The sequence below is a fragment of the Eufriesea mexicana genome, unplaced genomic scaffold, assembly GCF_001483705.2.
Source record: "Eufriesea mexicana isolate 0111107269 unplaced genomic scaffold, ASM148370v2 scaffold2928, whole genome shotgun sequence".
NCBI classification, from domain to species: Eukaryota; Metazoa; Arthropoda; class Insecta; order Hymenoptera; family Apidae; genus Eufriesea; species Eufriesea mexicana.
In genome coordinates, this window is record NW_016911035.1 from 534,605 (window position 1) to 549,129 (window position 14,525).

Here is a 14,525-nt window from a genome sequence, read left to right on the forward strand (position 1 = left end):
CCCTACACGTATGTAGATCGTGGCTAGTCGAGCTGTCAAAGAATATCTCGACGCCATTTGCTGGCGGTTGTTTCAAAATGGTTTGCCACTCGAAGCAATCGCGTCTGCTGACGCGACGTGGAATAGAAAATGGTGTCCTTACCTTGGTATCGTTGTGAATAAGACGCAGTCGAAACTTGGATAAGACGTTCATTTCGTTGACACGCTCGACGGCTAATCTGGCTGCTTGTAGCTCGCTGGGTCCTTCCGGTCTGGGTTCAAGACCCTGCGTCATCTCGAATAGACCCAGGATGGTTATGTTTATCTTTTCAGGCGATTTCACGTTTGGCACTGTGACACTGCTCTCCTCGTCTTCCCCTTCAGCACTCTCGGTACTCGTCTCGTTCTCCAAATCCTTATCACCGATGCCAGGCGACGTCGACGGCAGAGATGACGTCGAGGACACGGAAACGCGCTTCTCCTCTGGAAAAGGCTTTCCACCGGATATGCTGGAGGATCGCCGACCAGAAGATGCACCCGGTAACCAGTGATCGTCCGTGGTGTCGTCAGCTTTTTCATTTTCCTCAATCGCTTCCTGCCTCCGTTCCTCCTCCGTATTCTCATCTACTTTACGATGTCGATGAAGAACGTCCCTGCCCGGGCTTTTCGGAAGATCCGGTGACATGGTCGACGGATACGACGCGACTGTAGTTTCGGAAATATCCATTTTGGGCGGGCCAAAGTGCCTCCTGTCAAACTTTTCGACCTGCGGCGCTACAGGCGGTTTGTACGTGACTTTTATAGGGAATTTCTGTGAACCCTCGAAGCCCGTAAAAGGTTCCTCGCTGCTCTCATTCGAGGTCGGTGACAGATTGCCATTTACTTCGATCGAATGAACTGGATTCTCGGTCCCATTGTTTCCTTTCGCTTCGGGATTATCCACGATTTTATCAGACCTATTTCTTCTCGCAGACCTCGAGTCCTCGTTCCCCCTGAATTCTTCCTCGCATTCTTCGCAATCGAGCAGCGATTCTTCTGATCCGGCAAAATTCGTCCCCGTCCTCCTGTCCAATTTGTGCTTCCTTCCAAAGTTCCTTTTCATCCTCAGCTCGATGTGCTTCTTATCGCGATAGTTCACACCGTTCAACCAAGACGTCTCCTGGCCGTCGACGTTAGCCAATGCATCGTTTTCCCGTCGGAACTTTCGTTTCTCGTGTCGCCTGCGCGATTCGCCCAAGTAACTGTTCACGATCTTAGGCACGATCGTGAATCGCGAATCGTCGTTACCAGACGATTCGACGTGCTCGTTCGCCACGTGCTTGGCCTTCTTCGACGAGCTCGTTCTTCTCAGCGACGTCCTGTCGTCATCTTGAATTCCGATCCCGTAGGGTTGATCCGATGAGCCGGAAATCTCGTATTCGTTCAGATCGCGCTGTATCCACTCTCGAGGATCGTCGGGTACTCTGCGGGAGTATTTTCTTTCGGCGGGGTCAGTGAGATAGGGAAACGTAGCAAGGTCATGACTCTGGGGCCTCGTCTTTTCGCTGCACGGCAGGACACTGCGGACAGAGACGATGCCGAGGAGGAGGAGGATCAGGTTGCAAGGAAGGTGGAAGGTCTCGGAGGATGAGAATGGCAGGAGGAGACGAGAGAGATCGCGGCGCGTGTGGACGCGCGTCATAATCAGTCGCCGTCGCTGTTTCGACGACTCGGGGCGTCTTGCCGGTTGCTCCTCATCTGAAAATTAAGAAGCAACGTTATCGTACCTTTCGTCAATCTTATTTATTAACCCCTTGCACTGGACGACTTTTTCCTTACAGAAAAAGAGTAATTCGAAGACTTGCTGTCATAGAGTGGACGATATTTTTAAAATGGTAAATGAGAAATCATACGCAAATTAAGACGTAGAATTATTTTTCACCGACATTCCACACATCGTCAGGTAATTTTAAATTTGATATATTAATTTACGTCGATTTTTCAAATCTGATTAAATGGTGACTGAGAGTCACCTCTCGAGTGCAAAGGGTTGATCGAGATATTTTGTTCGTATAGTATTAAACGCTAGAGACTAGTCAAAATAATTGGATTCAGTTAGACTCGTTGCTTTCGACAGAATCGTGGGGTTGCTTTTCACGAAATTAATATCGACCAATAACCAAGCCAAAGTCGTAACTATGTACATCTATTTATCTGAGTTATTATTACGCATACCGAGCTAGGAATACGTTTAGAAATACGTCACAGGTAAGCAGTTCCAGCGTCAAAGCCGGACTCGTCGAAACGAAGACAGTCCCGCTGTTGGTTGGTCTTTGAATCGAATTTATAGCAACTCGATCGTATCGCGTATCATTTAGGTACACGCTCCCCTTTATCGCGATTAATAAATTTCAGAAAGTCCCTCCGCGACTCGCAACTAGCCGCGTCTGTCAACTTCAGCGGCAACGAGTACGCTTTCATCGAGACATATCGCGCGCCTAGCACTGTTTCTGTTTCGCAGACGGAAAATCTGAAGGCGCAATCTGCTTAATGTAACATCGCAGAAACGGGAACACGTGCGCACAATTGCACAGGCCATGTTAATGAGCTCTAGTACCCTTTTATCGTAGCATTAGAGGAGCATCTGACCTTCCTCGGAACGAACTAAGTACGCGTAAACGATGATAGCGATTAAACAATGGGATTTCGTTTATTCGCCACCCTTCGCGTTACGTAAGCTTCTGCCTGCGAGCATAGTCCCCCGGGTGGCTTGTCAACGAACATTCCCTCTCGACGTTTTAACGTAATTGACTTTCTAACTACTAACGGCCCTTGTTACGCACTCCGGTGTGGTTTCGCAAACTGCCACACTGATGCATCTCTATTGTGCGCCATTCCGGCTGTATTTTATTATGCATGAAAATGCGAATCGAATCTCGAATTGCTATGCATGGATACATCGTCCGTGCTGAGCGTACGCGAGCGCAAGCGTCGCATCCGCTGTCACTGGAGATGCTTTCTTCGAATTTTAATCAAATCCCGATCTAGCGCGTAACCTAAACGTGACTCGTGCGAAAATCTTGAAAAAGGGACCTTGTTACCGCGACGAGATTAATTTCTTCCTAAATAAAAATCCAGCAGTGCTTTCTTTCTTTTAACGCTCTGTTCGCTGGAAAGTTTTGCACCTTGGCCGCGCTAAAACTGCCAGCCTAGCAGGGTATAAATGAATATCGCGACTTCAATCGTGTATCCCGGTAAACCGAGTTTCGGATATCGACAGGTTCATCGCGTCGAATGCGAACCGACATTTTCTGCAGGTCGGTTTCGCGTAGTCTCGCCCCGTCGTTTTATTTCGGGCTGCTCGAGTCGGGCAGAGAATGGAACACAGCCCGTGACACTTTCGATAGACACTCGGTTGACAGAAGAAAGCGGAGGCTTCGAAGTCTCGCGTAAGGGTAGACCTCTCGACCCTCTGACCTACCACACCATGTAAACTCGAGTTTCTCCGAACCAGCTCTGTTCCTTCCAAGAAATACACGAAAGAAGGTGGACGTAGACTAATAGCAGCTGTACGATGACGTGGAAAGAGAGAAGTAGACAAAGGGATCGCGCGTAAACGTGCAGCGCGAATTAGCTGACACCCTTGTACGTTTCCAGCCGCTGTCACGTATCGAAGCGTCTACTACCGTATGAAACACGGTCCTTGGAGTCGTTAAGAAAGTAAATTCGCAGGGAAGCTGCGTCGAGTGGCTGACCAAGTTGAGCCAACGCCGTTGCGATCACCGTAAGATCGGTTTGTTTCCTGGAACGCTCGGTTCCTTCGTTAATGATCCGAGGCTCGGCGGTGTACGGGGTAAAGAAAAGCGTGTAAGAAGATTTACTAGTTACGAAGCCCGTGTTCTTCTGGATTTGCAGAAGAAATAAGATTGCTGGGAAAAAGCAGCGTCGCTGATGGATCGTACGAGCCATATGATTGCTTCCGCGCATCTGGAAACGGAATATGCGGTTCCCTCGGGGCATCGGAACAAGGATTACTACTTTCGAATTCAATACTACGTTCATTTCGTTCCAGTTCGATTTACGTCCGCGATGATTTCGCGAGACGCGTGCAGCAACTCGCGTTTAAGGATTCGAGTTACGACGGTGCAATACGTATCTCAAGCCTGCCTCGTCCCTCCCCGCGGACCGCTGCCAAGGAAACAACGTTCGTAAGCGAATCCTCTCGTTATCGGTAAATTGCACTGTCACGACGTTCGCTGCGTGCGACCGCAAAAACACGAACGAGTAATCTTTGCACTTCGGAAAACGCGGAACGACATTTAAAAGTATAATTCGATGATGGCAATCGCGCCGAGTCGCCAGCCAGGCACCGGGAGATCAGCGTTAATTCGAAACGCAGGATGGTTGATTTTCAAATTACCGCGAGGTAAACGCTTCCTCGCCGAGGAGGAAAATGCCGAGCGCGTCGCGCCATACGTTTCGAATAACGAGGCTAGGAAAAAACCGGAGGAGGAAAGCGAAACCCGAGAAAGGCAAGCAGCTTTTCCGCTGCCAGAGCAGAAGAATTCCTCCGAAAGTTCGTTAAGCTCGCTCGATATTCACCGAAGCTTCCCTGCGCGATCGCGTTTCTTTCCCCTGAAATTCCCACCGTGAATTTCGCCCCGCGACATCAAAGCGCCGGTGCAGTTTTTCCTCGCGGAAAGTCGGCGAATTACGCGTAAGCCCTTTAATTACGCGTAAATTATTACCGCACACCTGCCCTCTAATCTGTCGATGGCAGTTTTACCGAGCGGCCGCGTTGTTCGGGGGTGACGGAGCCGCGTTAGAGAGAGCGAAATTTCACTTTTACCGAAGAATTTCGACGAAGTTTCGTTGCTTCTGAAACTCGTTAAAGCAACTAGTCGGGAGAATGATCCACGGAGCGGCAGAGTGCGACTTTGCTCGAGCGTTGGCGAAATTGCGTAACGGATTGGAGAAAGTTTCGTAGACGAGGCTCGATGGTTCGAGATGCGAGGAGAGGGTGGAGAATTAAATTCTCGTTTTTGGTAAACGTCCGACGACAATGTACGCGGCCGCGAGAACGAATTCGGTAACGATCCGTGTGGCAGCGAAGCCTGTGCTTGCAAATCGTGGCGTGCTTGCCCGTGGCGACCGCAGAGATAGCGTTGCGATTTGCGAGTCTCGTCCAACTTGATCGATTGCATTTATTAGAATTAATGGGAAGACACGGACGGTCGCAGCGGCCTTAAAAGCTTCGTTTCCCGAGTTTGCTACTTGGCCCGTTTATTTGTTTACCGAGCTTTCGCGTGCACTTTCGTAACCGTTTCACAGTCATTAGAACGCGGTGGAAGGAAAAGGGAAGAGCGAGAGATCGAAAGCTCGCGGGGCCTTTGTCAGCGAGAAAAGTCATCTCTCGTCGGTATAAATAAGACGAATTTTAAAAGCGGCGCTTAACCAACAGTTACGAGACGCATGAAGTTCTTAAATTTGCACGCGGTATGAAACCGCCTTTCCGACTTTTACAAATACTCGTTTTGTAAAAGTTACGCAGCAACGGGACGCAAACTCCGGTATTTTCTTGAGAAGATAAAATAGACAATGCATGCCATAAATGGAGGAACTTTCGTCGTACTTTTCACCAGCGATTCGGTACTTTCGAAAGCGGATATCGAGTAGATTTTTCTCTTTACCGATAACGCCGACATTTTTCTTTCTCGCGCGAATCTGGTACTTAAAAATTTTGCCTGACAATCGACGTACTAATCGCGGAAGAAATCGGCAAGAATAGAGACGATATTTTATCGGGTCGGACAGAGGGGGTTGAAAAGTACGAATTACCGTAAAATCGTGTAATATTGCTTCGGACGTCGCATTTTTCTTCGCCACAGTTCCCAAGAAGTCGATGTCGAGGATCTCGCGATGTCGATGCCGAATAACTCCGTCTATGGCGTTTCTTCCTCTTTCTTCCAGCTTTTTAATTCCGCAACCGATCGATCCGAATCTTCCTCAACGAACGGGTCACTTTTAAAACGATAATCGCCAGAACCAACAATCGTCTCACGGTTTTTCTACCGACACCTATATTCGTTTGCTCCCTTTCCACCGAGTCTTTACTCCGAATCTGGTCCGAGGATCGATCCTCGCATTGATATTTCTCGATGTCCTCTACCCCTCCGAGATATTTCTACTCTTTTTCGAGCACCAGCGATTATCCATCAGGGAAGCGTACGAATTAGCTTCTCTTTTCCATCGGGTTGCTTTCTCGCCTTTTCGCGTTTCACCCGTGAACCCGTGATGAACGTTGCAGATGCTCTTTAAACGTTCATCAACATTGCACCGAGGACGACGATACCTCGCAATTGCGTTTCAACGATTCCGATTGTCCGCCAGTATTATCCGGTTACTCGGTTGTTCCCAGCTACAGGCCAATCGTGCTCCGCATTATTTATTTGCAATCAACTTTGATTAAACGGCGGAATTGCGGACAGCGACGAAATCTATATTATCGGAGCGGAAGAACGCGCGGCTGGACTGCTAGGACGAACGGACAACCAGTTGCAAGCGTAGCACGAGTTATTCGGTGCGTTCTGTCCCTCGACGTCGGTCGGTTCGCGCTGCTTTTCGAAATTGCTCGTGGTCGGGATTTTCCTCTTGAAAATTCGCGGAGAGTCGCGGTGGCGTGTGCGGGGCGAGTTTTTCGAAGAACTGCGGGCAAATTCGGAGCGTCGGTTCGCGCAGAAGGTGTCGCGTCGGAGCAACCGCGTCGCGTGCTGGCGGTTCGCGCACTGTTGGCTCCGTGGAATTCTGCGAGCCTCGTCTCCTACAGGAGTTCTCGTGACAGGCCGTCCTGGTAATGCGCAGACGCTCGTTTCTCTTGCATTTTCCCTCGAACGAAAAGGTACGCTTCGTTCATCAAACGACCATTTACCCGTGGATTCCTTTCGAAATTCGTTTTACGACCAAGCCGTCCATCTAAGCCCTTTTTCTCTCCTCCCGTCGAAACACCGTTCCAGAGGCTGCAGGCCAGCCGATCGGAAAGCTGAATCTCGCGGAGGGCGAAGCTTATCCGCGCGACACCGCGAGTCGCGAGCAAAGCGAAGAAAGCGTCGAAACCTTCTTTCCACTGAAATTTTTCACTCCCTTTCCCGAACACGATTCCCAGCTTCGAAGGTACCTACGTGGAAAAACTGTGAGGAGAATACTCCAGCGATATACGCCTCGATCGGTATGGTCACCTCGAAAGCTTTTCCCCTCGATCTTGCGAGGGAAAGCTTCTTCGGTTCTCGAGCTTTCAATTTGCCCGATAAATCGACTGGCGATCTATTCGAGTTGCGAGGACGTACTCGAATTTGCGAAATGTGGCCTTTCCTATGGAGCACGAAACCGCGGGTGTTTTTATTAACGGGCCGGTGGACAGATTACCATACGCGAAGCAAAGCGAACAGGGTAGTTTCCAAGTATCTATTCGATGGTGTTTTCAGTAAGCGTATCGGTGTGTATCTATATGCAAATAAGCGAACATCGGTCGTTTCGAGGGAAAGTGGTTTAAATAAATTACGTTGTTCCGAACCGCGAACACAATTTCCGTGTGTCTTACTCGCAGTCGGGGCTGCAAATATGCAACGGACTTGCCGAAGCACGTAACCATATTATCAGCCAGTTATCGTACGCTCAATGCTCCCTAATGACGTTACCATTTCAATTGGCCGTTTGTTTTATGGCGAACCTAAAATAATTTTATCGACGAGCGCGAGGCACGCGAGTCCCAGTTTCGAATCGCAATTTCGCCTCTTACGTACGTCGCTCCCCAAATATCTCTCACTCCTTGCCTCAAGAAGGAAAATAATTTCGTATATATGAAATATGCCTTCCACTCCTCGGTAAACGTCATCGAGGATGTCCGTATTGTAGGATTAGTGCTAGATTAATCCTAGGTTGAGAGAGATCTACGCGTCTAATACGCAATGACTCGTTTTTAATAGCAAAACAGATTTATTTTACTAAAATATTACACTAGGTACGAGAGGAATCTTTATTTCGGTGGCGTCACCCTGCATCGAGATCTATCTTTGCTTCGAGGAACCATCCAGTTTATCAATTCTCGAAGCTGGGTTGAGTAACGCAGTGGGTTGTCATAGAGTTTATAAAAATCTTGCCCAAGGGTTCGACGGGACACTCTTTTTGACGGTCCACCGTGTGCACCACGCTTCATAGAAGACCTCGAGCCTTCGTTTATTTCATACCAGCAAGAAATATAAAATATAATCAGAATCAAAAGTCCCGTTTGCTTTATTAATCCGATCTTTATCACGTAGCTTTCTCTCAATTTTGACTCTCAAACACACGATCTATTCGCTCTAAGTCTCAACTGCAAGTATTCTGCTTCGCCCGCACCCTTGCACTCTTACTTAAAGTCAAAACTCACCCTTTTCATACGCAGGCTTTCTTTCTCGAGCACTGGATACAGTCATCGAGTTGATTTTTAGAATCGTTTGTTCTTTCGCCCGCATCCTAGATATCGCCCTGAACGCTCGAGTCGAACCCGATGTGGCTGTTTATTATTCCTCGCTTTCCGAGAAGCGACTCGAGCGTTCTCATGCATTCGCTTAAAAGTAAGACCGCACACCCATTCGCCCCGATATCACTCTTGATACTATTTCCTTTGTCAGCGTCCTTCACTGCTCGCGATACCACAGTACAGAGGGTAAATTTTCGTCCTCGCGTTGGTTATCGAGGACACTAGGCCTCAGCGGCCGTCAGCTACCCTGTTCCAACTGTGACATTCTATAAATCCAAAATTTTGCTCGGCTCCCGCTCGATGATCGAATCCAGTTGCGAGGCCACGCAGACCACGAACTGCGGAGCAAGGAGTATTCCTCGTGGTCGCATCTCGTCAACGCGATTAATTCCTCGATCGATGATCCATCCACGCACGCGGACGTATCAACGATGCAGACGTAAGAAGCGGACGCGTTTCGCGAAAATTCATGCAAATCCCCTCCGACCAAGTTATCCTATTACTACGGAGTTGGTCCGCCGAGATGATCTTTCAAGGTCCTGTCCGATGTCATGGGCAGTCGATCGAGTGAACGCTACCGTTTTACTTCCGTCGACTATGCGAAGCGATTGCTTTGGATTCTCCGGAGAATAGATGGAATACAAGGCAGGATGTTGGGTCACTAGAGAGAGTGGCCTTTGTACTCGGCGCCGGCCACGAACTCGCTACAGTTCCAATTTGCTTTGCCGGTTTGTGCACGTCATCTATCCACCGGAGAGACGCCCGATCCTCGCCGTTATTAGATTACCAAGACATTACCAATGAGAGCTAACCGTATGAAACAGCGCCACGTCGTTTCGCGGTTTGGACGCCTGTCCAACTTGCTACCGCATAAAAGCCCGGATTCTCGCAACTTCATGGATATTGCACGTTCGTAGTTTCTTCGAGGCGGAGATCGAGAGGAACACAGCGGGGAAGCAAGTTGGCGAAATCCACGGTGTAATGGGTTCCACCGGGGAACGGAACAGAGGTACCTCGCAAACGCCGTTTCTAGCTTTCTTCCGTTAGCTTCATCGATCGTCTATCGGTCTATAGGCGAAACCAGAGGAGGATCTGTTCGGCACGCGCGGATCCTTTTACTCGATGTGTTTCGTACAACCCCGTGATACGTGACCGAATCCTACCGTATCAAATTTTTCCATTCAGCCTCGTTAGAAGGCTCGTAAGAATACTAAAATCGATCCCACTCGAGGAAGCGCATCCGAGGGGTATTGCACGTAGTTTTACATTTCAAATTTCCAACAACGCCCCTTTCGTTTAATACGATCGTGTCGAGGGTGCGATAAAAATTCCGGGAAGAGAAGATCCGATGTAGAAAACTCGGCTTTATTAGACGATGTCGAGTATCGCTGATATGATCTCGCGCCAGCATCGGTCTAACTCGAACAACGAATGTAAAGGAAATGCAGGTGTCGTTTTTCTCTGTCGTGCTAAAGGCTGCGCGGAATCTCACAGGGATAAAGATCAGTTTATTTCGCCAACTCGAAGACATTTCTCGCGGCAACTGCGAGACAGCAGAAATGCTTGTCCTCTGTCGCGTAATATTTCACGCACTTCGTTAGGTGTTGCTAATTGCCATTTCGCTGCGACACCATTTTCTAGGAGTCAGCGGGACTGCACGGCCCTTGCAGCGAAAAATAGAATTGCCGAGAAAAAGGCGAAAGAGCGACGGGAGAAGGGCAAAAAGTAATCCTTGCTGGAGTAAATGGAACATCATGCAACGGAAGCGTGGGATTCATTAATAAACTCTAATTACTGGAACGTGTAATTAATTAGGAGCCTTGCGAATGTAATAGTCGGTGAAGTTTACGCTTTCTGCTTCTCGATGAGACACGAATAAGCAGACACGTAACAAATATTCGCATTGCGAACAGGTGACAGGTGTTGGAAACTGTTGTAACATCGGCTTCCATTTTTAGTAGTTTCAAAGTAGCAGTGTCTGCAGGTGATAAGAACATGGAAGAATAAACTGTCAAGAGAAAGCAGTTGCTACAAAAATTGCGAGAAGGTGTCAAGACATCGGTTACTATCGCGGGAAGATAATTATTAGCGAACGTGACATTTTGGCCGATGTTCGGCAGACCATGGCTGACTATACAGAGTCTGCGGTTTCGAAACTCGGGGTCATAGTCATTTGTCGATTTGACTGCGGAGCCCGAACATATCTAAACTTTCACGGGGAGGGGTTGAAGACGTAAACGGGGTGGACAGTGGTCATCAATTACTACCGTGGGCTAGCTGAGACCGTTATCGGCTCAGCCTCACTTCACCCCCTGTTACAGTCTGATAATACTTTTCCGATAATTTCATTCAATTTATTTAATACGCGAGTAATACCTATTGGATTCCTACACCCGAGGAATACACTCGTAGACCAGTTTTCCCGAATCATCCCAAACTCGTTCGTTTCGGATCAGATCGGCCTCTTTCGATTTTTCTTTGCTCGCATTCTTCCACGTATCTCTTCCCCCCGATTTTTACGGGGAAATTAGTGTCACTCGAGGAAGATACAAATGTCTCGACAGTGGATTAACCCTTTGCATTCTGCTGCCACCACTATGGTGACATTGCAAGATGGCCTGTGACTCCGTTGCTGCTACTACGGCACTAGAACTCCGCTGGATTTACATGAAACATCGTTAGATAAAATTCCCGAAACACGGGGTTACCGTACGTTTACTGATAGATATTATACCGGTATACCTTTGGCAGAAGAACCGATGAAAATGAAATGCTACTTGACTGGTGAATATTGTACTATAGAAGCTAACAGGAAAGGTAAAGTGACTCGGAGTGACTGGTAGGTCACGTTAAAAATTGCTCAGAGTGCAAAGGGTTAAATTTCAGATTCAAAATCGATACAAAATGACGGAAGCTTCGTTTTCTAGCTTTCGCGTAACAATAGACAAGCGTATCTTTGAATCCATCAGGCAGGCGAGTATGCGGGCCTTCAGGCCAAAGTCTCGGAACGTAGAGTCTATCCGGTTAGACTTGGTAATTGGCGTCGTTTTCTAAAGATTTTCCTTACCAAATTTAAGTTACCCGTGCTCCATTTGGAATTGCGAAAGTTCTTTTCATCCTTTGGAAATGTAAGATGGATAGTGGCTATTGTACGAAGATGTGAATTAAGATAGATTAAGCTAGTTATAAGTTTGACGTTTGTCTTCGTTCCGTGGGACAGTATCATCGATACGGTACGGACAAGCAGGCGTTGAACATTGCCATAATATCAAAGAACTTTTTCTATTATACTTAGCAAAAAACAAAATCGACCAAGCTATCGATTTTCAGTGCTACCAACTAAATAGCTCCTAAATTCTCACTCCTGCATCGATTATCTCCTCGAGTTTGACGCACTAGGACTTCAGCTAAAATGTAAATTGCATAGAATTCTTCACCACTTCATTGCCGTGAATAATAAATCCACTTATAACACGGTAATAACTAATTCTATTAATTTCCCAATTAATATCGGATCCGTTAATTTTCTACTTCTGTGTCAGTTTAATCAGCGGTTTATTAAACCGAGACAGAACTGATATTTCACGTGCAGCCGAAGCCATATCCTCGGCTGATATACGCAGTACGTTTCTTGCCATAACGTTCGTAACATCGTTTCGGTCCTTCATACCTGTTTTCGGAAGAACCTTCGTACAATGGTTATTAACAGTTATTCCCGAAACCGTTCCGAGCTTCGCTAGCAGTAGAAGCTACGACCGACGCTGGAAATTCGTAATAGAAATGTAAAATCGAAGTACAAGTTCCAGAGAGGTTTCTCGGTAACTACCACTGCGACAGGTTAACGCTATAAGCCACTGTGTCGCAGGCGCCGACCTTTCGGACGTTCGACACGAAAGGGTGAGAATGGGTGGCAGCTACGACCCAAGCACGATTTTCTCTGATTTCCAATCGCGAACAGTCGCCTCTTCTTTTCCTGTACATTTGCCTGCGAGTGTTCCAACTTCGTGATTTCGCTTATCACCCTGTCTTCGCGTACGATTAGTCGAGAGTCCCGGACAGGGGTGAGTCGGTGGGAAAAAGCGAAATGCTCGAAACGAGTGGAACTGGGAGAAATTGCACGCGGAGGAATGGGAACAGCAGGTCGCGAAATTAAATATCGCGACTAATACAAAAAATAAATCTTGGCGGCGAAATGTTGCTGCGAAGAGGGAATGCTCTGAGCTCAATTAAGTCCCTTTCCAGCGTAAATCTCGTTTGCTCGACGAGGCAATCCTCGCCGGACTCGTTCGCGAAGATCGCGCTGGAGCAACGCTCTGGAAAGGGAATCTCGAAGATTCCATCTGGAAATTCAGAAAACGAGAGATCGAGGATCGACCGGGATGCAAGCGCTCGATGTACGTATACAGCTTTTCGGAAACTCTCTGGTTCGCTTGTTCGTAAAAGGTAGGTAAAATCGAGGATACATGTAACCAGCAACGACCGCGAAACCTGAAAATGTTCTAAACTTTGCCATCGAGTCTGCGTTGCAAGAGTCCTCCTATCCCCGTTCCATCTTACATACACTACCACATTTCATAGCGTTGCTTGTTCTTATTCTTGGGTATTTCTCTAGAGTCGTGAACCAGCTTCTTTATTGTCGCAATTTTGTCCTAGTTGTTCCCTTCATAGCTGGATTTTTCTTTTCAGCATACCGCTGTATGCAGTAGCCATTGTTTTAAATATTGGGATTCTTTTTTGGAACATTTCTCGGCTTCTTCTTTATATTTTTCCAGCATCCGATTCTTTGGAACATCGGATTATCTGGGTACTAGAAATCCCTCGCGAATGTTTATGTTTTGCCATGGTATTATTACCACGGTATTATTACCATGGCGGAAAGAGGTTTCAAAGGTAAATCCATGGGGTGATAGATTATTTCTCACAGCTGATCTGGGTTGTACGCTGTTCATAGCAGTACTCGGAATCGAAAGGGACCCGAGGAGCGCGCAGGGTAGTTGGCTGGTACAGGGTGGTTGTCGTTTGTGACAGGTGGTCGGTCAAGGGGTAGTTGGTAACGTGGGGTAAGATTCGGGTCCCTGGCACCCGTGGGAATCGAAAATGTAGGAATTAATTCGGACCCCTCTTTCCCATCAACCCTTATGCGAACCCCGACGACCGATACTTAACATGAAAGAATTATCATTGGCCAGGTGCTCTTCGAGACCTTTCCATTCGACTCTGGTTTAATAAGACGCACACGTTCGATAATCTCCCCTCAGTCCCTTTGATATCAAAGAAATAATTAACGAATTAATAAGTTTATCGAATTAAATTGTAATTAACGATAAATCAGTCACATACGATGGGTCGTTTAAGATCGCGTGAATTATATGGCTGAGATTATAAGGAAAAAAAAAGAATACTGCAATGACCCTGGATGTTAGTGCATCAATCAGTGCAGCTGCTGGATGCTTTAATTTATGACCCTGCTCTAAACGCGCAAGGCTATTATATACATTTATGGATCGTGCGTTGTTTCCAGTTCCACGAATGCGGTCTCTTCAAGCCGAGAGAAATTTTCAGTTTTTACAATGTTCAATCAGCATTGGCCAGTATTTACGGTTCTTATTCGTTGTTCCATATATTTTTACATTGTCCTGGAAAAACGAAATTCTCGTTTCCCGATATCGTTCCAGGGGGGATAATTTATTCGACAAATTCAAACGGACACTTTCAAACGGAATATCGTTCAATTAGAGGCACGTTCGTGTTAAATGAATTTTCTAATCGATATTTCATCAGGAAATGCAGCTGTTTTAGATGTCCGCGATGATTTCCAGTGTCCTTCTCTCGCGCGTCGTTCCAGCGGTTACGGGAATCGAATCAGCAAGAAGATGAATTCTTTTACCGTTGGTAGAGCGGCAGATCAAAGCAGACCCGATTTTCCAATTTCTCCTGACACGTGTTCTTTGTGCGTCTGGATCCGAGTAGAAACAGTCCAGTGCTGTAGCGAACGATCTTAGTTACAGTACTGTAGCGACCATCGTTCTCACCCTCGTTGCTAGATGGA

The 14,525-nt window shown here is 47.2% G+C and overlaps 1 protein-coding gene across 1 annotated transcript in view; it reads right to left on the reverse strand.

The window, feature by feature from the left end:
* The window catches only part of GABA-B-R3 (gamma-aminobutyric acid type B receptor subunit 3), a 36,028-nt gene extending 29,945 nt beyond the window's left edge, over window positions 1-6,083 (reverse strand). Inside the window, exons 1-2 of the mRNA XM_017904641.1 lie at window positions 5,797-6,083; window positions 143-1,716 (exon numbers count right to left, since the gene is read on the reverse strand). Coding sequence (XP_017760130.1) covers window positions 143-1,660 — 1,518 coding nt within the window. The 5' untranslated portion in view covers window positions 1,661-1,716; window positions 5,797-6,083. The remainder of the gene's footprint in view (window positions 1-142; window positions 1,717-5,796) is intronic.
* Window positions 6,084-14,525: the final 8,442 nt, after the last annotated feature.